Source organism: Anas platyrhynchos, chromosome 3 (genome assembly GCF_047663525.1).
Source record: "Anas platyrhynchos isolate ZD024472 breed Pekin duck chromosome 3, IASCAAS_PekinDuck_T2T, whole genome shotgun sequence".
Lineage (NCBI taxonomy): Eukaryota > Metazoa > Chordata > Aves > Anseriformes > Anatidae > Anas > Anas platyrhynchos.
Genome location: NC_092589.1, coordinates 99,181,628 through 99,205,507, shown reverse-complemented (window position 1 = coordinate 99,205,507; position 23,880 = coordinate 99,181,628). Strand labels below are relative to the sequence as shown.

Sequence of the window (23,880 nt, the reverse complement as noted above, 5' to 3'; positions counted from 1 at the left end):
AGAATCCTTGGATTCTATGACAGAAGACAACTTGCCATAAGCGTAGTATCTCACTAGTAACAGCTAAATGCAATTGGCACCCTAAGCTTTCTACCACGTTGCAAGAAAAAATATTTTAAAGATGCAAATTTTACTTTGGGTGTTGCAGGGAAAGTAATAGCTGAATTTGAATTAATCCTGTATAGGTTGTAATATGCAACTGCTGAAAGGTTGAAAGGTTTTGTTAGTACCTATAAATCAAGGGCGTACTTTAGTACTGTTTTAAAGAAAAACAAATGTTGTGGGAACATTGTTTTCAGTTAGCAAAATCATAAATTTGCAGTTTTCTACTCAGTTCTGCTTTGTGTACTAGTCTTTATCTCTGAACTTTAGAGGAGAATCCATTTAGGGGCTGTTCAGTTAAACTTTTTTTTTTTAAGGCTTTCTTGTCTCTTGCCAAGAGATACTGTGTGGCCTCAGGGTGTGTGTGGGGAAAGCAGAAAAAAATCTGAGCTTGTTCTGCTATGATTCTTCTGTCTTTGATGTGCTTTTGCCTTATTCCTGTTATTCTCCCCTAGCACCATAAGTAGATTATGAGATCTTTTAATTATGAACATGGAGAAAGATTGAAGTCTCAGCTGTTTGGCAGATTCCTTATATTTGTACAGTACTTAATACTGTTTTGTCACGGGGAACAATTATAACTTGTGTTTGCTTCCTGTAACAATATTTAAAGCACAAAACATTTCATATTCTGTTTTCAGGAAAAAATAATAAAATAATCATGTTTTATGGGATCTCCTTTCTTTGAGCGAATCAGGCAGAGCCTTGTTCCCTGTATTAGAGTTAGCCTTTGAAAATCTGTGAGTGTAAGCCTCTGGCACCCCAACCAGATGGTTCCTGTAGAAATAGCTACCTTAACTTTGTATGCCAAAGAGGTCTGATGTGTTAATTTTCTTCGGTGGAACCATTTGCAGCAGGATGAAGTTCTTCCCCAGTAAATCCACATACTGTTTGTGGTAGGCTATGGCGATTCTCCTCTACATCCCAATCCTTTTAATGGTGCTGGTTCATGCGAAGAAGCATAGACACATTTATGGTGTTGAAAAATTGAATTAATGGGAAAAAAATGAATGTTGTTGTCATTAACAGGAAGTTTTGATTCACTTATGCTGGAAGAAATGTGTCATATAATGGATTTCAGTAATTGGTATTTGAAGCATGGTTTAGGTGGTTATGAGAGCATTTGATTTGTTTTTACATTAAGATATGGAAGATGCTATAATGCTAGGTGAGGTTGTGAAGTGCACGAAACAAGAACTGTACTTCAGGACCCAAAAGGAACTTGGCAAAGGTATTGTGTAATGTGAGGAGAACCCTAGGTAATAAATGGTTGAAAAGCTCAGAAGAGACACTTACCTTAATTACACATCTTCAATACTTAATGTCAATTAGTGAATTCCATTCTTCCATTCAGTTTTGTTGATACTTGCGTTGACTTCACCTCCTCTATCCGCACTACTGACAGGGACAGATTCAACGTTCGCATCTGGACTACTAGTTTCATTTGGTTTGGTTTTCCTTTCTTTTTCTGCTTGCTTTTGTCCAAGACAGGTATGTGCTCATTATGGTCCTGAGGGAATGAACATCAAGTTTAAGGGCTCCTGAATGTTAATATTTGCTCTGTCTGTTTGTGGGTCAGTCTTACTGTTCTGTTTGTTGGTTCCCTCACCTATCTGTTCCCTCACGATCTGTAGTCTCGGTGGGAGGCCTTAAGCAGTCCAAGTATCTCAGGCATGTAATGCATCTTGTGGAAATCTAATGGAGACCACAGTTCACTTAAAACCACCCACAGGTAAATCAGTATCTTGGATAATCCTATTATCTCACAGAAGAATTGAAAGAGTAATCCAAGGCTATTCAAGTACCAGGTACTGCTGACCTAAATTTGTCGTCTTTTTTTTTTTTTTTAATGTAAGCATCTAAAGCAATCAATACATTTGTTCTGCTATCTTTTTCACCATTATATGCTGCTTTATCCTGAATGTTCCCTAGTAGTTGAAAGGATTTACCTATTGGCTATTTCCTTGTCTTCATATTTATTTTTTTTTTCTGTTGGCTTTTGATGAAGTTTACTGTAGTTTTGTATCATAATAAATGATAGTCATTCAATCAAAAAGGAAAAGCCAACTGAATTTATAGAAAGAGGGTGGCAGGTAAATTAAATGCTACTTACCTTCTTGTGATGAAAAAGAGGAAGGGTGAAAGAGCAGTGAGCACAAAGTGTTTTTTAATCCAGTCCTAAATATGTCTCCAAAAGTTATAAAAATAGTGTCAAAGGCAAAATTGTAACTTCTCGTTAAAATGTACTGTGTTCTATTCTAGAAGAATGAGAAGAATGACATCTTCACTTAAAAATCACCCTTCTGTAAATAGAATCACTGATAAAAAATATATATATATTTCACAGCTCTTTAAAGGGGTATGTAGGAACAATAGGTAAATATACTCTCCAGAGTTTGTTTCTTAGACCCCAGCATGTATTTTTATGAGTTTGCAATTTCTGCAGGCTGCTGACGGATGGTGAAATGTGGGTTCTGTGCTGAGATGAATTTCTGTTTGGTGCTGCAGTGACAGCGACTACCCCGAGTTGTCTGTTTAGTGATGCTTAGGGCAGCTCAAGAACAAACAGCGTGAGCTGTAAAAGTTTTACACAGTGTTTTATGTAAGAAGACTGCACTGTAAAGGCTCAGAAGCAAAGAGAGAGGCCTAAACATGCTGCCGTCACTGAGTGAGAAGCCTGTGCCTGTCAGCAGCATCTTGGCTTTCTGCTGCTAGTGGTGTTCATTAGGAGTGATATGCAGCATAGGCTATTACTTAAGCAAAGAACCATTTAATTTTAACCATATGGCTAAAAGCTGAAAGAGAAAATGAGCAAGACCCATCTGTACAATATATATCATGCAGTGATGAGTGTGGGAGATAACAGTAAAATGAAAGGAATGGTTTAGCACGTTTGAGTTTATGGCAGAGTTTTAATGTTATTTTTTTGTTGTTGTTTCACAGATTTTCAGTTCATTGCAAAAATCAAACCTCACCTTCACTAAATTGTGATTTCTCTGCTTTCCTGATCAGTCTAGGGATAAATTTGTACTCCATTTCCACTTGCTTATGGTCTTGATCTCTGTTGTTTTTGTTTGTTGTCAGGCGTAACACAACACTGAAGTGCAGACGTGATTCTTCTGCGTTTCCTTCTGCTTTGTGCAGTCGGTTCATGTAGGTCTGTGAGTGTTACCAGGGAAACAGGTAGGGGTGTTTGATGGGCTACAGTGTGTGAGCACTTGTGTTTCTGCCAGTGTCTTCTTACTCAATGGAAGAACAGTTATTCTCAAAACCAGAAATAATGCTGCTGTAAAAGCCATTACCACTGAAACTGACTTTTGCTGCTTTGTCCAATGAGAAATGTGGAGTTAGGGAAGGAAAATATGAAGGAAATAAAGCTGCTTTGTCATCACTTTCAGGCTGAACAATTATAATACATCATTTAATACTCAGTCTTGCTTACTGCAGACATTACACCAACTCTAGCATTGGTGATAAGGTTTTAAAATTATGATAATGGCATGAATTGCTAGGTGACCTAACTTTCATCGCTGGGATGAGTTTACACTGGAATCATCTCTGGGATGATTTACACTGACAGTGTAAATCTTTGTTTCAAAACTAGTGAAAATAATCTGTATACTAAAGTAATGTAAAGTGCATAAATGTAAACTATTGTTAATATATGTGAACAAAAGACCAGAGAATTTAAATAAATCTCACTCCAAACACAGCCTGTTCAGCCAAGCACACCCAGAGACATTATATAGTTCACTGGCTCAGTAGATACGTGTTTTCAACTACTGGATTATGCATACATTAAATTAGGTGTTACATTTTTATCTCACCCACTTTAGAAGAGACTCTTTCCTTTGCTTTTCATACCCTTTTTAGTGGTTGTAGGGCTTTGACATTCAGCTCACAGAAACCTTTTTCTGGCTTGGTAGATGTCTTATTCACATCTTGACACAGAGTAATAAAATGAGTAGAAACTCTGAGCAAATGAGTATGAAAAAGGGAGGTTGAGCTCCCTCACAGTACAATTTCCACATGAGTTACAGATATTCTAGTCTCAAATTCAGTGGAAACCACTGACAGCTTGGCCAGCGTATGGTCCCTTGCAGACCTATCTCAAGATCGTTCGTTGCAGTACTATGATCATGTAAGTACATTCGGACATGCACTTTCACTGCCTGTTCATGTCGTTGTTTATCTTCTCACATCCAGTTGTGGTAATTTCACCCTGATGGGCAGCTGAGCTTTACCACACTGCTCTCTCGCTCCTAAAAAGAATGAGAGGAGAAAATACAATGAAAAGGGCTCAAGGGCAGGGATAAGGGCAGGGAGATTGCTTGCCAATTACTGTCACTGACAAAACAGACTCAGCACAGGGAGATTAATGTAATTTATTGCCTATTGATAGCAGAGTAGAACAGTGACAAACCAAATAGCAAACCAAAACCACCTTCCCCCTATCTACGCTATTCTACCTCCTCCCCCCTGAGCAACACAAGGGAACAGAGAATGGGGGCTGCGGTCAGTCCCTGACACTTCGTCTCTGCCGCTCCACTCCTTCACAATCACTCCCTGCTCCTGCTCCCCTTGGGACCCCTCCCACGGGATGCCATCCTTCCCCAACTGAGCCTGCGGGGGCTGCCCACAGGCAGCAGCGCTTCAAGAACTGCTCCCACATGGCTCTGTACCACGGGGTCCATCCCCCAGGAGCAAACTGCTCCAGCACAGGTCCCCCACGGGCGGCAGCTGCCCCCAGACCCCCTGCTCCTGCGTGGGCTCCTCTCCACGGGCTGCAGCTCCTGCATGGTTTCCTCTCCGGCCTGGGGCCTGCTCCTGCGGGGGCTCCTCTATGGGCCGCAGCCTCCTCCAGGCCACATCCACCTGCTCTACCGGGGGCTCCTCCACGGGCTGCAGTGTGGAGATCTGCTCCATGTGGGACCCATGGGCTGCAGGGGGGACAGCCTGCTCCACCAGGGGCCTCTCCACAGGCCGTAGGGGAACTGCTGCTGTGTGCCTGGAGCACCTCCTGCCTCCTGCTGCACTGGCCTTGGGGGCTGCAGGGCTGCTTCTCTCATTTTCACACTCCTCTCTCCGAGCTGCAGTTGCACAGCAGTTTTTTTTTTTTTTTCCCATTTCTTCAATCTGCTCTCCCAGAGGCCCACCCAGTGTCGCTCCTTGGCTTGGCTCTGGCCAGTAGCGGGTCCCTTTTGGAGCCGGCTGGAGCTGGCTCTGATCTGACATGGGGCATCTGCTGGGCTCTGCTCACAGAGGCCACCCCTGCAGCCCTCCTGCTTCCAAAACTTTGCCATGTAAGCCCAACACACCAGTTCCTCTCATATCCTTTACAGCCATGCAGTCACGCTCCAGAGGCTCCTTGCAGCTTCCCTCGCTTCTTATGAGGTGGAGGCTTCTAGGTTCCTTCTGCCCTCCCTTTGGACCCTGCAGGAGGAAAGGGTGAGGAAAGAGCTGTAGCACCTCTCTGCTTTCATTCTACAGTCTCTTTGCTTCCAGGATTTTCTTTCCCCATGGAAACAAGAGACAGGAACTTGAGGTGCTCTGACTTGTACCTGCAGTCAGTAGGTGGCCCAGGGAGGCACTTTGTAGCTGTCCTCCTGGTGTGCTGCAGAGGAACTGGGCTGTGGGCTGAATTTCATCTATCAGTTATCCTGTTTCCCTCCCTCCTGTTCCCTACTGGCGTAGCTGTTTCTGTCACTAGGAAAAATATTTATGGTGTTTTACCTCTAAAATTCCCTGCACTGTCAAGATTAGCTGAAGATTAATGTAATCCCTAAACCATGCTCACAGTGTATGAGCTACTTCTCACCCTCTTAAAAAGCTTTGCTTGTTGTTCTTGCATAATTTTACTCATGAATGGTATAGCATTATAATTGCTTGCATTTAATACCTTGTACAGTATTTGCAGTTGCAAGCTGCTGATTTTATCTGCACATTACTCAAGCTGTGTGAATAAGCAGGTTTGTGGTTGGACAGTAATTCTATCCAAATTTTTGTGCGACCTATTTCTTTGGTGTTCAGATCTGATAGAATGAGCATGTATTGAGGCAGGTCTCAGCATTCATGCAGTTACCACTTAAGAGCTGGCAGGGAGGCAAAGCATGTTAAAAAATACTTGTCAGGATGAAGACTTGGGAGATTTGTTTTCCAGTTCTGTTTTATGTGTACTGGGTGGCATTGGGGACTTGGTTCTTTATTCAGTGAGAATAAATACATTAAAAGAATTTTAGAAACTCAGATTATCATATTCAGTAATTTAGCTCTGAGAAATTACCTGTAGGTGCTTACATGATTAAAGTGCAATTAAGATTTCTTCCTTTGCAGAGGTTAGCCTGAGTAATGTCTCCTCATGTTTATGATAATGCTCTTCATGTTGGATGATGATGATGGTCTGTCCTGACAGTATTGGTAATTAGGTTTGCTTGCACCATGTCTGGATTTAGCAGTTCATGTTCTACTGATCTCAGGGTTTTATTGCTTGTCACTTAATATTCTGTATATGTTTGTGCTGCTTCTTCCCTGTACAAGGTTGTTAATAATATTAATAAACCTTATTTAGGGTTGTGCTGAAAAGCTCCATTGAGTACAGCTGCTCACCCTTTTACTGATGGCTGCCAGCTAAGCTTTTGTGTCTTGAGATCATTCCTCATTTCCTATTTACTTCAACTTCCCAACCTAGAGATGAACACTACCCTGTAAATATTTATTTAGTTTGGATCTGAGAATTTTATGAAACCTAGGGTGAACTAGGTTTGAGCAACAGTCAGTGGCTTAGGTTTTTCAGGGGCATGCAACTGCTGAGATCATGAGTTTGATTTGGCATGAAAGAACAAATGGGGTTAAGACAAAAATCTGCTTTTCTTTTATGAACTTTAAATTGATCTATGGGCGTGTTTGTCTTCAGATTCCCTCCATGAAGATGGGTTTTGGTTCCCAAGCCTACTTCTTTGGTATTTTACTGGAATTTCAGTTGGCTACTAAAACACTCTCGTAAAAGAAAAAACAGAAAACAAACCCTACGCACATGCTTTCCTGAGGTGCCTATGGAAACAGGAACAATGTGTGTAAGCAAGTTGAAAGACACAGATAGGAGTGGTGCTGTGTGGGAGCTGTCAAGTACTCTGCTTACATAACAGCGTGTGCAGGAAGCTTGTAGTTCAGCATCTAAAAATCAGGTCTCATCTGCTTTGTCACCGGCTTTAACGTTTGTAAAGAATTTTCAGACAGAAGGAGCTAGAGCTAAGGAGGCACTTTCCTTGTGTGCAGCTGCTGAGTTCATTTGTCGTCTTCTATACAGGGAAAGTTTAGGAGCAGTGGGGCAATTGTCTTCACCCACCTTCCAGTGAAAGTGAAGCGTTTAATTACAAAGGTTTTTGCAAAGGGAAGGGGTGTAGTATTTAGCAATAGGCATTACTACCAATCACTAAGGAAAGACAGTATTCCGAGTATTCATAATCTTTTTGCCAACTCTGTTGATCAGTTCTTAAACAGATGGCTTGTGTATGTAAATGTCATATGAAAGTCTTCTTTTTCTACTTGCATCAAGAAAATTAGTTCCACTAGACCATCTTAGGGGGAACAGAAAACTATCTTAACTTCTGATATAATTTTCTCTCTCTCTCCATTCTTGTCCTTCTTGAAGGTTGGCCATCAAGAACTGAGCAATGTGATGCTCTCAGTCCACTGTTCCTGTATGAGAAATCAGTGAAAAATTTCCAGGATAGACACGAAGTCACATTTAAAACAAAACAGCGAGACAGTTCTGATAGCACTGAAATAGCTTTAAATGTATTATTGCTACATCATCATTGTTAACATGTTCAGGCTAAACTGTCTCAGACATCTGTCCAATTTATTATGAGGTGATCAAGAACTCATCTGTTACCATGATGATTTGCTTTCCAGCCCAGTGCACAAATTTCTCTGTGCTAATGTAGACTTAAATGCTGTGGAAGGGGCCTATTTTTTATTATTTGTTCTGAGTGCATGGCTCTATACGATTACCAGTTTGTTATGCCTTCCTCAGACACAGCAACTTTTAAAGTTACCTCCCACATATATAACTTCTCCCCAGATCCCGGATGATTTTTATACTCAAGATGAGGATTGAATCTTTTCCAAAGTTCTTTCCTTCACAACACTTGATGTTTCAGTATGCTGCCTGGATACACACAGATGGCTCAGTGGGAGGAAGCAATTTGAGCGCACTCAGCCTCAAAGACCAAATCACAAATGGCAAGTCAGATTTGGGATTTATCAGCCTTTCAGCGTAGTCTGCAAATCTGGCACGTTCTGCAAGGGTGCCATTAACTTTGTGTTGCCCCTCAGTAAAGCTGCAACTATAGTCAGGAAAATAGCCTTTCCCTGCTTTTATTACATGACTATTTGTGAACTTCCATCCTGTATAATGCACAGCCTGACTTCAGGGCTCTGCATCTATCAGTTGAAGTAACCTCTCTGAGGACCTTGAATTTCTCTGATGCATCAGTTCTCAATTCATGTCAGTATGTGTTTTTTTTTTCAAAGCACATTGTATTGACGTGTTGTGTTTTTTGAACCATAAAGGGAAAAGGCCATTACTATAATCATGCTCAGAGCAGATCATGTCAATATTGGTTACTCTGCAGTAAAAGAGGTACCCAGGGTTGGACTCAATGATCCTTGTGGGTCCCTTCCAGCTCGGGATGTTCTGTGATTGTGTGTGTGTCTGTTAACCATCTTCGGCTTAATATGACACACGGTTCAGAAATCTTTTCAAGAATACTTGTAATATTGAGACTATACTGGATGAAGCATTTATTTTATTTACATGCCATTTGGATTTATGTGATATTACTTTCAAAAATCCCCCTAACCAGTAATTAAACAGGAGTTTGGAATTGGAAAGGACCACCTGAACCATTATGCCTGTTTACCCAGTCATTGATGCTTAATTTATAGGTGTCTGCATCTACTCTAGGCTTTGTAACACTTTTTTATTTCCCATTTAGCAGCATAAATCTGTCATAAATTAGTAAGTTACAGTTGAGAATCAGAACACAGCCAAAGCTTGTGGAAGAGTTGAGTACAAGTAGCACATCACCACACTAAATAAATCTGTCCCTGAGTAATTCTTTGAGAGCGACAATGGGGTGTGCTCCATTTGGGATTAAAATACCCAATATGCTCGTGGTGCCCGTGAGAATTGAAAATTTAGGGGAACTGGATAGACAACGATCCCCGGGGAGCGGCTGCACTGCCGGTACCCATTAAGGCAGCTGCTGCTGTGCTGGCTGCGTGCTGGAAGAGACATAGCTGCTGGCTCTGCTCCTGAGGCAAACAGCATGTGGCCAGAGCTCTGCCGTGCCGTGCACGGGGGGCAGAGAGGGCTCTTCGCAGGAAGGTCGGCTGCTTTGAAAAGGGAAAACCTCCAATGCTGTGAGGGTTGTGAATTCAGCTCCTGTTTCCTCTTGGTCCCAAAGCGTGGCAGAGATCCTCTAAATAAAGATGGTAAGGGATTGTTTCCCCTTCTGCCCACACCCAAGACACATCTACGTGTATATTTATGCACAACCTTCCAAATCCTAATTTTGCTTGATCCAAACTGAGCAGACTTCAACCACACCCAGGGAGTTTCCTGCAGGCTTTGTAAATGGCTAAATGGGCTAAAATAGTTTCTGCTATGCTTACAAGAATTACTACAAATCCGGCAAAACTGGTGAGTTTAAAGCTGTGGTCCTGAGCATGAGACTGAGAAATGAGCAGGTAGAAGTGTTTAGTATTATATTCAAATCACAGAATATCCCGAGTTGGAAGGGACCCTAAAGGATCATTGAGTCCAACTCCTTGGACTCAGTATCTATATATGGGCTATACATGTATCTCAACTAATGATCAGTTGCTTTAATAAAACATTCCTGCCACCCCAGTTTTACTTTTTACTTTTTAGTTTTCACTTTTTATTACAGCAAAAATTAAATTAAACGTTAACCTCCTTTCTTCCCTCTAAAATAAGTGGCAGGGTTTTCCCTTAAATCTGTCCTGAATACCTTTCAAAATAATGCTGAGCAAGGAGCAGGAGGTTTTTTTGCATGAATTCCTGGTTGTTGGCACTAAACTTGCCTGTTGCAGGGAGGCATGAATTCCTCTGGTAAGATCTTAGCAACAAAGGAGTTGATGAAAAAAAAATTCCTGCTAACTTGCATGTGGCCAAGATTTCACCCTTGATCTGTAGGCGGAATGCAAAAAGCTTTGCCTCCGAAGCCATACACAGGGTTATTGGCTACAGCGCACGGCATTTTCTCCTAACACCATTCTGCGTAACACGTAGGATGTGTAGAGCTGGGAAGAACCTTCTCTAGATTCCTGCTTTTTTTCCACAATGGGAAAAAAAATATGTTTTGGAACTTGATAATTCACAAGAGTGGCTTAGAAAAGGGAAGGAAATGACTTTATCGTTTGTAAAACTTTTCAAAGTACAAAAAGCCACCCCCACACAAGAGCGTATCATCTGCTTTGGAATGAAGCCAAGAGTTTATCTGTGCTCTCTGTGGAGGAAAGAAAGAGCAAACACCCACCCAAACCCGCCAGCAATCTAACGGTCAAGGAACATGTGGAGGCTGAAGTGGGCAAACCTCTGGATCTGAATTGAGAAACACGTTTGATGAGCAGACTGCAGTGCTCCCCACCACCGTCACCACCTACTTCACCCAGGAAAAAACCCTTGGTTAGACAATTCTCAGCTAAATCAACTGATAGTTAACATATTGTTAGCCACCAAGGATCCAAGCAAGCTAATCCTAATTTAAAAGACATTTTGAGTAACCCTTGCAGGACCTGATTCAGAGATGAAATTGCTGTAACTTAGAACTCAGTATTGAGGCACAAATTGAGTGGTAAATTCTGAGAAAATTATTTTCTGAAGTGTATATCGTTATGATCTCAGTTATTTTTCCCTGTTTCAGTTTGTGCCTACTAAGGACCTTCAGGGAGGAATGATGATAGCCACAGCTATTGATCTCTTCCTTGTCTGACCATTACAAATTTTTCTTAATGTGACCATTTGTCACACATGAATATCAGAGATCAGAGGATGGAAGCAGGCTGTCTTTAATTATTGATTGGTTTGGTTTTTGGCTTTCTTCTCTGTGCTAAGAACTTGGTCTTTAATGAATGAGCCTGAATTGACTTCCGTTTGGCTTTTCTAAATGGCATCATTTCATATGCCAGGTTAGTTTATTTGCTTTGACATTCTCATTGCTTCCTTTTTAATCTTGATTTATTAAAATTGTATAAAATATGCATGATGCAAAAAAAAAAAAAAAACAAACAGACTCAGATGACAAATAGTGAAGGGGATTGAAGATTTATGCCTTACTCTTAATGCTGGAACTAGGATATCTATAAAAGCATTCCAGGAAGAGGAAGGTAATGAAGAGCTGCTTCCAGGTGTGGTGGACGTATATGCTGTAATGGGGAATTCAGTCAGTGTAAGTAGTTAAAGCTTGCTTTCTGGCCTCAGTTGAAGCCTATGGCACAAAGTCCTGCAGTATCTAAGAGCTGCCAGATTGCTTGCTTGCTGCCTGATATGTTGCAGGTTAGTGGCCTGTCTCTGACCTGCTTTTGGTAATAAAATGAAATCTCAGGGAACTCCATCTTTATGAGGCTGCAAAGAGTGATCCTGGCTTTTAAACTTTAGAAATGGTGTAGCTGAAATTCCCTCGAGTGAAAATATCCATCCTATTACAAATGAATTCTCACAAACTTCCAGCTTTTCACAGCAAGGCAGTTTTAAATTTTCTCTTGGATCAGACCCACAAGTATAAATTTTGGAAATATCTGTGGTAGGTTTTTCAGTGCAGCAGTTTGGTTTGTTTGAACATGGGTTTTATAAATGACAGGTAAATGAATGGACTTCTGCCAGAAGCTCAGCTAACTGCCAATTACTTGCAATCACTCTAAATCTTGTTTTGCAGAAGCTGACTTTTTGTTACAGAAATTTGGGGCAAGAATGGTTTCATTTGTGTTCTTTACAATGACAAACATGTTATCATGGCTTCCAGCCAGATTTCACCAGACTTTTAACACTGAACAGTCCTTTTCTTTACAAGTAGCCCCACTGAAATCAACAATTTGATGTGTCTAGGAACTAGCAATTCTGGTGCTTAATAATTTATAATTACTGTAGACATCCGTTAGTAAAAGATTTTAAGCAAGCAGAAGAGGGATATTAGGAGAAAAGAGTTTACAATTTTCAGGTATTGTTTTTATTCAAGTATTTGGATTGGAGAAAGTGAAAATACAGCTCAATGAAAGCACACAGTCTGCCATTCCAGAAAAGTATTAAATTTTTGTTTTAAACAAATTGTTTCTCAGCTGAAGATAATCTTAAAAACCCTTCCTCTTAGGACTACTTTGGGATTATCTCTTTTTAATGAATGTAACAATCTTTTCTTACAGACTGATTTGTTTGTGAGGATAAGAAAGACTATATTGTGCCTTTAATTAACATTCAGAACAGGCAAAGGAGGGTGGATGAAAGTCAAATCTATTCTGTGGTTGGGTAACTAGTAGTAAGTGCAGTAAGCCCTGATAAGTGCTCAAGGGCAATACTCCAAAATCCTTTCTTTTGTTCAATTTACCAGAACACCTAAAGGCAAGGGAATAACTTGCAATTTTCTGGACATGTATAATATATCCAGTTTATGTTTTCCTGCAGTGGAGAATTCATAGGTAAAATAACCTGTAACGTCTTCCGTAGGCCTTGTAATTTTACCCTCCAAGAGCATCTTTGTGGTCTGCAGTCCTAGGAATAATATCCATGTAATCCTTGTGAAATGAGTGTTTGGCATTACTTTTAGGCAGAAGCTGCCTATATACTGGGCATATGTAGCCAGAATTATATTTAAATCGTGTTCTTGCCAGTGCAGGGTTGAAATCTTCTCAGGGTTGTTTGCTGCCTGTAGACTAGCTTCCAAAATTGTGGCTTGGTAAAGGAGCCGTAGTTCAGATAGCACACTGCAGGAGCTAAATAATCTGCAGGGGGGTCCTGGGAAAAATAATCCTGCCTGATTCCTGTCATTCAGCCAACGGGAAACGTGCTGACTCTGTACGAGTCAGGGTGTGAGGTTCTGGGGGTGAAGGGACAGCGTTGTTTCTGCAAGAGCTGCGTAGCCATCCTGCTAACACGTCTGGGAGTCAAGATGCTAGCAGAGCTTTGAAAACTTTGTGCATATGAATAGGCAGTTTATTCTACTAGTCAGAATATTATTCTGAGTCAGTTACTCTGTGAACAAGCATACTTACTGATGGCTAGGGAAAAATATTGCTGCTGCTAAGACTTGGTGCTGTTTTCAAGTCAGCTTCTTTCTCACTTTAGCGTTATTGCAGTAACGTTTCAAGTGGTTCAGTGAAATTACAGATTCGTGTTAGAGTTGGGATGTGGGCGTATGATCCTGCATTCTCGTTCTCTCAAGGTAAAACAAGCTTTGAGTTTTAAACCATCATAGTGAAAGCTACAAATATATATTTTTTTTCTTCATCACATGACAGAAAGCAATATTTATAAGGGATGTTCAAACTAATGTGTAACAACAAATTTGGTTGTCGGTGCTAAGCAAAAATTCAGTATTACCTAGAGGTTTGGGGCCAGTGACGCTTTGATATTTGTCACAATTCTCATTCATGCTTTAAAGCTACAGATGATGCTCTTCTTTCTAATAGATGAACAAAGTGAAAAATGCAACTAATGAACTGAAAGGAAATGGCTGTGGTAACACCTGTGTATATGCATAGCTAGCATACAATAATATATACTACTATCTGTAATTTCCAATGACGCATTTTACAATTATCTGTCGTTAAGAACACTGGAAGCACCTGGAGCAACAAAATGAAATGGCCATGATAAATAAAACAATGAAGAACCTACTTGGACATTGATGCATGAGTTGTTTTTATGATCCAGAGGGAGCAAAGCCTATTTAGATAAGCCTAATTTTCTCAGTGTTAAGAAATAATTACATATGTTAATAGTGTTATCTTTGCCATGCTTTCATCCTTTAACTGAGAATTACCTCTTTTTATTACATATAACCTTCTGTTCTTATTCATTTTAGACAAGCTGTATATGGGACCAGGGCAACTATACCATGATCTGCAGAACCTTTTGCATGACTTGAATGTAGTTGGTCAAATTAGTCAATTAATAAGCAGCCTTAAAGGAAACTATCAGGTAATAAACAAAGCTGGGTTTATTTTTCAAGTAAGTTCCTGTTGTAAAGTAGCATAATTGTTTTTCCCTAGGGTCTGTGCAAGACCTTATGTAATTCTCTCTGTAAAGAAATCATGTTTAGCTCCAGTAATTCATTTGCTTTTAAATGTTTAGTGTTATAAGTAGATTACAACTGTCTTTCTAATATTGATTTACTTTGTTGTTTTGAAGTGTAGGTGGATACTACAATTGTCTGCATTTCCTCAGTAGCTGATAAGCTTATATGGAAACAGAATTAGGTTTTGATCTTAATAAATTGGATTCTTACAGTTAGACAACGTAGTAGGAGGGTGTTTTTTTGGAGAAAGCTCTTGATGCTTGTACAAGCTTATAATCCTAGCTTTCAGGATGGAATTGTGCTTAAAACTGAGTGCAAATCACAAAAATATTAATGGACATTCAGAGGAATTCTGAAAGCAATTTGCTTTGATTTTTTTTTGCATCCCTTTCATTTAGCTTTTATTCTTGCAAGCAGATACTGCACCTTAACACTGAATTTCAGAATGCATTCTCCATTCTCCACATTCTTAAGACTTAATAAATAAAGACTTTAAAACTCTTTCCATTTTAAAACTCTTATTTGACACCATAGTATATAAATGCATGTGAGTATGTATATGAAATCTGAATTTCTTGGGATATCTTACCTTCAGAATCAAGGTCATTAAATAAAACACAAAACTTTGTGAAAACGTGTACTGCAAAGGAAGCTTTAGGAAGCAGTACTTCCAAAATTTCACCAGGATTTGGAGGTGAATTTCAGCTGCATTATTGGAAGTATGTGTGTATCAAATACTATGGGACTTTCACCCACTAAAATATACAAAACCTCTCTACCTGTGCTGCCAGTCAGAGCCAACTACCTTTTAAAAACTAAAAATGTGATCAATGTTTCCAGGTTGAGACATGTAAAATAATTAGGACAATTTATATGAGGTCAGCTTCTTTATTTTTAAAAGATACTTGAATTTTCACAAAATTCTAACTATTGGCATTTCTTGTGCTCTTGTTACTACTGATGCTTTCAGTGTCACTCAGATCTGCTTGCCCTCTGTGACTGAACACTGAGGTTGCAGAGGGTGGTTGTTGCAGCATCCTACCCAAGCAGATTGCATCTACACAGAGCTTTCGTGATGGCTACATAAATATTTTTGCCTCGAAGATTTGTACAGAAGCATTGGCAGTATGTTTTATAGAGGTTTTCTTAAGAACAGAAATTTCTTTAGAAACATTTGAATTTTGAGGGGTTCTTTGTAACTATTCATTGAAATGAAGTAAAAAGGTTTTGCTGCAATTGATGCAAATTCACATTTCTTAATCTGACAAATGCTTGGGAGCATAATTTACATATTGTCAAAGTGAACAGTGTGAGAGTAAATCATCATGTAAAATATGTTAACAACCTGTCTACAGATATTTGTGAGATATTTTTGAAACGTTTACAAATCTGGCTAAATTATCCATGACCTAAATGAGATTCATTAGTAACTAAATGAAATTCATTTAGTTCATTATCCAGAACTAAATGAGACCCAGGTGCCAGGAATTTTTTGCTGATATGTGGAGATTACCTTAGTTTACTGGAAATAGGTCAGTAAGTGGCTGTTGAACCTTACCTTTTTTTATTCTTTCAGAACTTAAACCAATCAGTAGCCCATGACTGGACCTCAGGTTTACAAAAACTGATCTTGAAAAAAGAAGATGAAATCAGAGCGGCAGATCGCTGTAGAATTCAGCTGCAGCTTCCAGGAAAACAGGACAAGTCAGTAGTAATCTAATTTGCAAAATTTTCCAAATGGGTAGGGATGTACCAGGGAGGATTTGAGTTGTTAGCTCTTTCTGCTCTACTCTCTGTAAGGTTAGCCTCTCACTTCTACTGTCGTGCCACAGTGTTGGCAACTTACATGTTGCAGGACAGCCCTGTAGTTTTTCTCTTGTTTTTCAACCTTATGTTCTTAATGCAAGATGAAAGATGGGAGTTACGGCAATGAGAGTTAGCAGGGAATAGACTCTGTTATTTCAATTCACCAAGGAGGATTGTTCTTTTCATACCATTTCATGTGAAGGGTGGGAACAGGGGCATATGGCATATCATAGCCTGCATAGCCTCTGTTTCTATCATAGCTGTGTCTTTGTCTAAGTATTAGAAAATAATGGAATTTCTTCTTGCTCAACATTTCTAGCCTTGACTGTATCTCTTTGTGCATTTAGAATGGCCTGTTTTGTTTTTTTTGTTTGTTTGTTTTGTTTTGTTAGTTTGTTTTTAATTTTTTATTATTCATTTATTTATTTGTCTTGCAGGTCTGGGCGGCCTACATTCTTTACAGCTGTATTCAATACATTTACCCCTGCCATCAAACAGTCTTGGATCAACAACTTACAAATGGCTAAACTAGCCCTTGGTAATTCTTAGTTACTTACATTTCCTGTCAAGTTCTCAATGTACAGTGCAATTTTTTTCTTAGATTTTTTGGACAAAATTCTATCTGCAATAAAGTAGGTAATAGTGATTGTGTATCATTACAAATTAATGAGGATCTAGGCATCAGGGACACATTAGGATCTGGACATCATTGTCAAGGAACATAATTTCTACAGTATTTTAATGAAATCTATGATAATCATTTCTAATTCGAAAATCAAAATTGTAATATCAAAATCAAAATGCACTAGAAGACAGACAACGGAGAAATTTACTTCATTGTAAATTTGTTTTTTCAGATCTTACAAACCTTTCAACCATATGCCTTTGAGCTCAAATTCCTGTGTTTTAGCTCAAGAATGATTTTAGCTAGGAAATGGCAGAAAGGTGTTGGGTTCGTGTTTAGCTTTCTGAGCATGAAATAAACATTTATGCAATTTTAATAAAACATTTCTCTAGTTGGATACATGAAACAAGTTTTTATTTTGAGGATCCTTGTAATTATGATGAATAGTAGATGGCAGTAATGTCACTTAACTGGCAGAGCAGTGGTCATATTTGCAGAAGATAGATTTGCTGGAATCTGAGGAAAGATTTGGTGGTGTTCAAGCATTCAAAAGGGAGAAGGCAAATGTACCTTTTCCACTTTTAATAACCTACTGACAGGATTATTGACTTATGAAAACACCATTAACACTTCACTAGCGTTAGGTGGTTTTTGTTTTTTTTTTCACTAATGATAGTTATGTAATCTGTATCAAATTTCTGCTCATAGTTGTAAGTTGTCATTTATACCAACAGAAGTATATATGGCATGAGAAGAGCCTGGTCATTATTAACCAGTTCTAGGAAAATTATTTTCTAGTTCTGTAGAGAGGTGTAAGCGATTATTCAGTAAAAGTATCATGAGATGTTTGTTGCTATTTTCTTTCCATTACAGCGGAGGATAACCTGTTAGGTTGGTTCTGTGTAGAAGATGATGGGAATCAAATCAAAAAGGAGAAACATCCTCTCCTTGTTAGACACATGCCAGTGATGATGTCCAAGCAACAGGAATTCAAGGTGAACAGAACTGATATGTAAAATTATAATTGCCTTTCTTCAGTGATCTCTCTTTGAAGGAATACTATATTTTGTGTGTGTATATACATATATTCTCGTGAGTTACAGTTATTCTTGGATGTAAGACCAATAGCAATATAAGGTCCAAAAGGGTCACAAGAATGAACAATACCTGCAGTATTTGAGACTTCAAAGAACATGGTATTTAGTTTTATATGATATGAATTTTATTTTTCAGGTGTAAGCTCATCACTCAATGAAAGCAAAATTAGTAGGAGTTTTGAACTTATCTCAAGGTTTCCAAATGTTTATTTGAAGTTCCAGAGTAAACCTCAGTTACAATTGGGGCAGAAAATTGATCTCCATGTTAGCTGACCTGCACTGCTGGTGCAACTATGCTGACTCCTGCTCAAATTGCTAATTTGAGTTAATGCACAGAGAGCAAATTTTAAAATATTTTTTTTTAAATTATGTTTTATTTTATGGGGTCATATATCAAATGTAGTCCTGTTCTGAAAGGTGATGCAGAAATTGTGTTAATGGCTCATTTTCTAAAGTAATCTGTTTGAAGTCATATTGACCACTGACTTTAATGATGAAAATAAGTACAGCATGTCAAAGGTAGTAGATGAAAGGAAAGGGTGCTGGATGCTGTTTTTTCCTGTGCATCAGCAGGATTTCTATTGAGTATCAGTTAGTTAGGCTTGTACAAAAAGACTGATGGAAATAAAATTGTATGTGTGTGACCAGAATGACAGTGTTTAATGTTATAACATGAGTACTGCTTGAAGCCTGAATAGGTCTGCAAATTCTTGTTGCTTGGACAGTCTAAACAGGAAAGAAGTTTATCTGAGAGCTTCACTGCGAGTATGAGTATACAGGGCTGGATGTTAAGGGGCAAATTGCTAGCTGGACATGCATTTGAAATGTGTAACACTTTTAAATGGAGACATGCCTATTATCCTATGTTTTGTTTTGGTTTCGTTTTGTTTTGTTTGCTGAAAGTCTCTATTCTCCCATACAGCTGTCATCATTCATATCTTACTAAAACCTCAAATTTATCATTCGTGAATAGTTTCTAATGTCACCATAGGTAAATAACCAAAAGAATTGATTTTTTTGTTAAGGAAATGTAAAATACTTATGTTTCCTTAGTGCTAGGCATTTTCAAGTTCCGTAGGGCCATGCCAGCTGCCTTGAAAGCCCAGGTTTAACCCCTGTAATCAAGTTACAAAAGGATCTGTGTGTTGTGGAAAGAAGGGAAGGTCAGTTGCCCATACAGGTGTGTAATGGTCTTTGCTATCATCACTTCAGCAGAAGACAGTGCATGCCAGAGTTTGCCTGAGCTTCTGGTCAGCTTCGCCAGTTTTACAGCTCCTAAAGAGCTGTGCAAGCCCAACTGTTACTCTTGATGCTCTTAAGGCCTTGATGTTAGTGGATGAAATCATCTAAGTATTACTTGTGCTTTTCTGCAGCTTCAGCTGCAGTTTGGATTAGCTGTCACAGCTAATCAAATCAAATCAAACTGCCCTTGTGAGAAGATAGTTGCAGCATGTGTTAAATAAGCTAAGACTGGCATAGACACTTTTTTTTTTCTTTTTCTGATCTTTCTGTCTTACACATGTAGTATATTGCTTTGGTGAATACAAACCATCATTTTTACTACTGCTATTCACTTGGTGATGCCTGTTGACTTCACGGAGAATTGTGAAATTCTTTGCACTTTTGAAAATTCAATAAACTGGGAATTTAGAATTCTAACTTATGCCCACTCTTGTTTCCTTATTTTTTTTTTCTAAATTATTCATTGTACAGAGATGATGTTGCAAGGTTCTGTTGAAGTATATAAGTTCATACTAACCAAATAGTCTTCAGAGCCATTAGCAATATAATCATAGTGTCATTGGTGTCTTAGACAATAACATTTGCGTGAATTGTAGAGGATCTTGTCTAAAAACGTAGTATCACACCTCATCAGGAACCTTTTACTCTGTACGTTATTATGAATTGCTTGAATATATTTTAAAGTGTTTACATAAACTTTGTGCAGCTCTTCCATGGATATTAGAGAAATCAGGGAAAACAGAAATCTGTGACTGCTCATAAAAATGACTTTTTCAGAGCCTACATATTGGTGCTTGAATGATTTTCTGAGATGGGATAGACTTGCATAGATCTTGAGTCTCGTGTAGCTTTCAGGATGTTTTCTTTCTTTTCTTTCTTTGCTTTCCTTGCTTTCCTTGCTTTCCTTGCTTTTCCTTCTTTTCCTTCTTTTCCTTCTTTTCAGGAGCCTGGATGATAAAATCATGAGTGTGGTTATTACTTTACTGACAGTGATATGATGACATGCAGTTGGGAGTGAGTGAGTGCGCTTTGGAGCATAGCATTGTCATTCAAAATGAGTAAAACACCTGGAGAAATAATCTGGAAAAACAAAAATAATGAGGATGATAGCTACTAGGACAGGCACATGTTAGGTATGCTCAGGCAGAAATAAATAACTTCACAAGTTGAGATTGAGGAAGTGGTTGAGTAGAAAGTCTGTAAAAGTAATTTTTAATAAACCAACAATGCAAAAAATGGTTAAGAATGTAATATTGTTACAAAGAGCAAATAACCAATGGGTTTACACAGGGTTCAGAAAAGGTACTCATTATGTACTCTAGATGAACTATAACAGTTCATTGAGAACAGTGTGTTCAGTTCTAGAAAGTTTTGCACTTTCAAATATTCAGAGCTGATGGGGAGATGCCAGTTCTAAAACAGCAATCATAATCAAGAATTTTATAAACTAATTAAATATAAAATAGATTTATTTTTTTTAATAAATAATTGAATGATTTAAGCAGAAATGTTCATTTAGCATAAAGAAGAAGAAACTCAGGGAGGTTCATAACATATAGCAGCCTTATTTATAAAAGAGCACTGCTGAGGTGAAGGAAATACCTAGTGGCTAACATGGGAGGTAAAGGCTAGTAATTACTAAAAGGGTGTTTTGGGGTTGGATGTTTGGAAAAAAATAACAAAAGTCATGAAGCATTTCAACACATCAGGTATATGATTTGTAATCTTAATCTTTAATATCTGTAGAAGTAGATAGAAGTAGATAAAGAATGGGTTAGGATTAATGCACATGCAGTTGACCCTGCCCACTGGAAGCTAGTTGAGCTAGACTGACTTCTTGCCTTCTCTTCTGTCATTGTGATATCCTTAAATGCTTTAGTTAATTACACACTAAATTAACTAGAATCAAGCATATATATATATATATATATATATATTTAATGTGTTAACTGTTCTTTTTTCTTTGTTTGAAGATCGAATGTGCTGCTTATAATCCTGAACCATACCTCTCTGGAGAAAATGAGTCAGATTCCTGTTCCATGGAACACGGTTTTCTTTGGGTAAGCTTAGTCTTACAAAGGGGTTTGTCTCCTCTTTCTTGAATTGTTTATTGTGACTCTTAGTACCATATGGATCTGAAATTATTATTATTGTTACCATCATGTTACGATGGAATTCTGTAAAGGATACATAGTAATTTTGTCCACATGATCTCACTGTACTCTGCAGGGTTTCATTTATGTGTATGTGATTTGTTAGCGTGGCACAGAATGAATTCCAAAGCGCTGAGCACAGTTAGACATGAGTTATGTGCTAATTTCTAATGAGGGCTACTTAAACCCATATGAGCTCACACTGTCCTTTTGTCTGTTTCCATATTTTAAAAATGTTTTATCCATAAATAATCCGTTTAAGTTTGTACATAGGAAATAGCTTTATTCTGACTTGTTTTATTGCAACCCCAAATATGCTGATATTCCAGCAGACAAAGTGACAGTTGCCAAAACTTTTTTTTAAAACAATTTCAGTAGATTTTCTTTTTAATACAATACTGAAATTTTAAGGGGCAATATTCTGGAACCTTTGAGAGTTAAAAGTTTTTGTTGGCGGTCGTTTTCAGGATGACCTGTGTAATTTCTTTTTGTCTTTGGTCTTCGTAAACAGTCATCACTAATACCTGCCAATAAAGCCTTTCTACTACAATGTAATGTTCTTTCTTCTCGTTTGCCATGTTTTTTTCATTTCGTATAAACATAAAAATGTTCACAACATTTTTAAATGTTATAAATTAAACATAATATATAACATTTTTGTAGTATTTTTAAATGTTATAAATTAAATATACTATATAAATGTGTATTGCTGCCCAGGCAGATAATTTAGTTTTCCATGCTGCCCAGCTCCCTAAAATATACCAATTAGTTTCTGTAATTGCATTATTTTCAGTATGTACATATGCATATGAGTTAAACATCCCAGGTCATAATATTTGTCTTCAAAGAAAAAAGTGTTTTTGTAAGTATATGAGGGAATTTAGTGTTCTTACGTAATCTTTAAAAACATGTTTGTGCTGAATTATTTTCTTGTTCAACTAGAGATGCACTCTTTTACTTTCCAGTATTCTTTCTTGTTAATGCTGGTCTTGCTGGAGTCAGGTATCAGACTTCATCTTTTATTTTATTTTTTTTTCTCTCCCAATTCAGATTGGTAGTTGTACTAATCAGATGGGCCAGATTGCAATAGTCTCATTTCAGAGCTCTGGCCCTAAGGTTATTGAGTGCTTCAATGTGGAATCACGGATTCTTTGCATGGTCTACATACCAGAGGAGGAGAAACTAAAAGAACGAAATATGTCTCTAGATTCTGAAAATGTTCCTGCAAAAGCTTCTAATGTGCCTACTATTTGCCTTGGCATGGAAGAAGGAAGGTGATTCTCATTTTCAGTATACTATATATGATTAGCTTTACTACTCTAGCAAAAATGTGTGAGATGCTTTCTAGAACATGTTTTCTTTTTAAGAATGTATTCATGAATACCCAATGACATCAACTCATCATTTCCACCTAAATCAAGAAAAAATACACTCCACATGATTTTGAAATACACTTTGTACTATATAAAATGAATATAATACTTGTATTTGATGAAAATAATACCTATATTTTGATGAAATTTTATTAATCGTACATCATGTCTGAACAATATAAATACTATTTTTGTAATGTTGCAACCTAATTTTTAGGTATTGTAAATTTTTCCCCTGGTATTTTGTTACATACTCTTTCGTGCATATTATATTAAGAACTAAATAAAATACAATTTTGCAGTTTTATTTTTTCTTGTTTCTCTTTGTAGCATTTCTGTTTACAAAAGTTGCCAAGGTTCAAAGAAAATTCGACTTCAACACTTCTTCACTCCTGAAAAATCAACTGTTATGAGCTTAACATATATGTCGCAATACTTGTTTGCTGGCTTGGTAAATGGAAACATTGCAATCTACACAAAAGCAGAAGGTAATGTAGTGATATGATTTGATAACATCCTGAGGAACTTGCATGTCAGTATATTTTGGCACAAGCAGTTTTCCACTACCATATTGTTTCTCCATGTAGAACTGCTGGAGTAAGGTTACTGCAGTTACAGGGGAAAAATATATATGAAAAAAATAATCGTATTTTCATTTATTACTTTGAAGAATACTTGGTAATTTGATACTGTTCTTTTTATTTGGTACCATAAAATACATATGAAAACTGATCAGTGCTCCAGCATAAAACCTTAGGTATTCAGTGTCATGACTCCCTATATTTGATAACATTGTTAGCTGTATTTTACATAGCAGTATGCTAATTCCATTCTACTTCTCAATATCGACTTCAACACTTCTTCACTCCTGAAAAATCAATTGTTATGAACTGTTATGTTTATGAAAGACAAAAATTTTCTAATGGTAAAGATTTCTGTGTATCTCATTTGAAATAATGAGTCAGCTTTTATTTTTCAGATGAAAGTGATTCCTCTTTGTGCATCTCATATATTTCACAGTAGGACTCATTTTTCATTGCCATTATGGCAATTTGTGCTCTATCTAGCTAAATAATTGTTCAAAATAATCTGAGTAAAGGAGAATCCCAGGTACCACTTCTGAACTAGAACTGGCTTCTTCAGAGCTGGCTTGGGTGGAAGTCT

General features: G+C 37.9%; 1 protein-coding gene across 9 annotated transcripts in view; it reads left to right on the top strand.

The window, feature by feature from the left end:
* The window catches only part of ARHGEF10 (Rho guanine nucleotide exchange factor 10), a 118,729-nt gene that overhangs the window by 61,701 nt on the left and 33,148 nt on the right, over positions 1–23,880 (top strand). For all 9 annotated transcript variants that reach the window (XM_072036375.1, XM_038176790.2, XM_072036376.1 and 6 more), the window contains 7 exons: positions 14,208–14,323; positions 15,997–16,124; positions 16,664–16,764; positions 17,725–17,846; positions 21,164–21,250; positions 22,394–22,617; positions 23,047–23,204. In XM_072036375.1, coding sequence (XP_071892476.1) covers positions 14,208–14,323; positions 15,997–16,124; positions 16,664–16,764; positions 17,725–17,846; positions 21,164–21,250; positions 22,394–22,617; positions 23,047–23,204 — 936 coding nt within the window. The remainder of the gene's footprint in view (positions 1–14,207; positions 14,324–15,996; positions 16,125–16,663; positions 16,765–17,724; positions 17,847–21,163; positions 21,251–22,393; positions 22,618–23,046; positions 23,205–23,880) is intronic.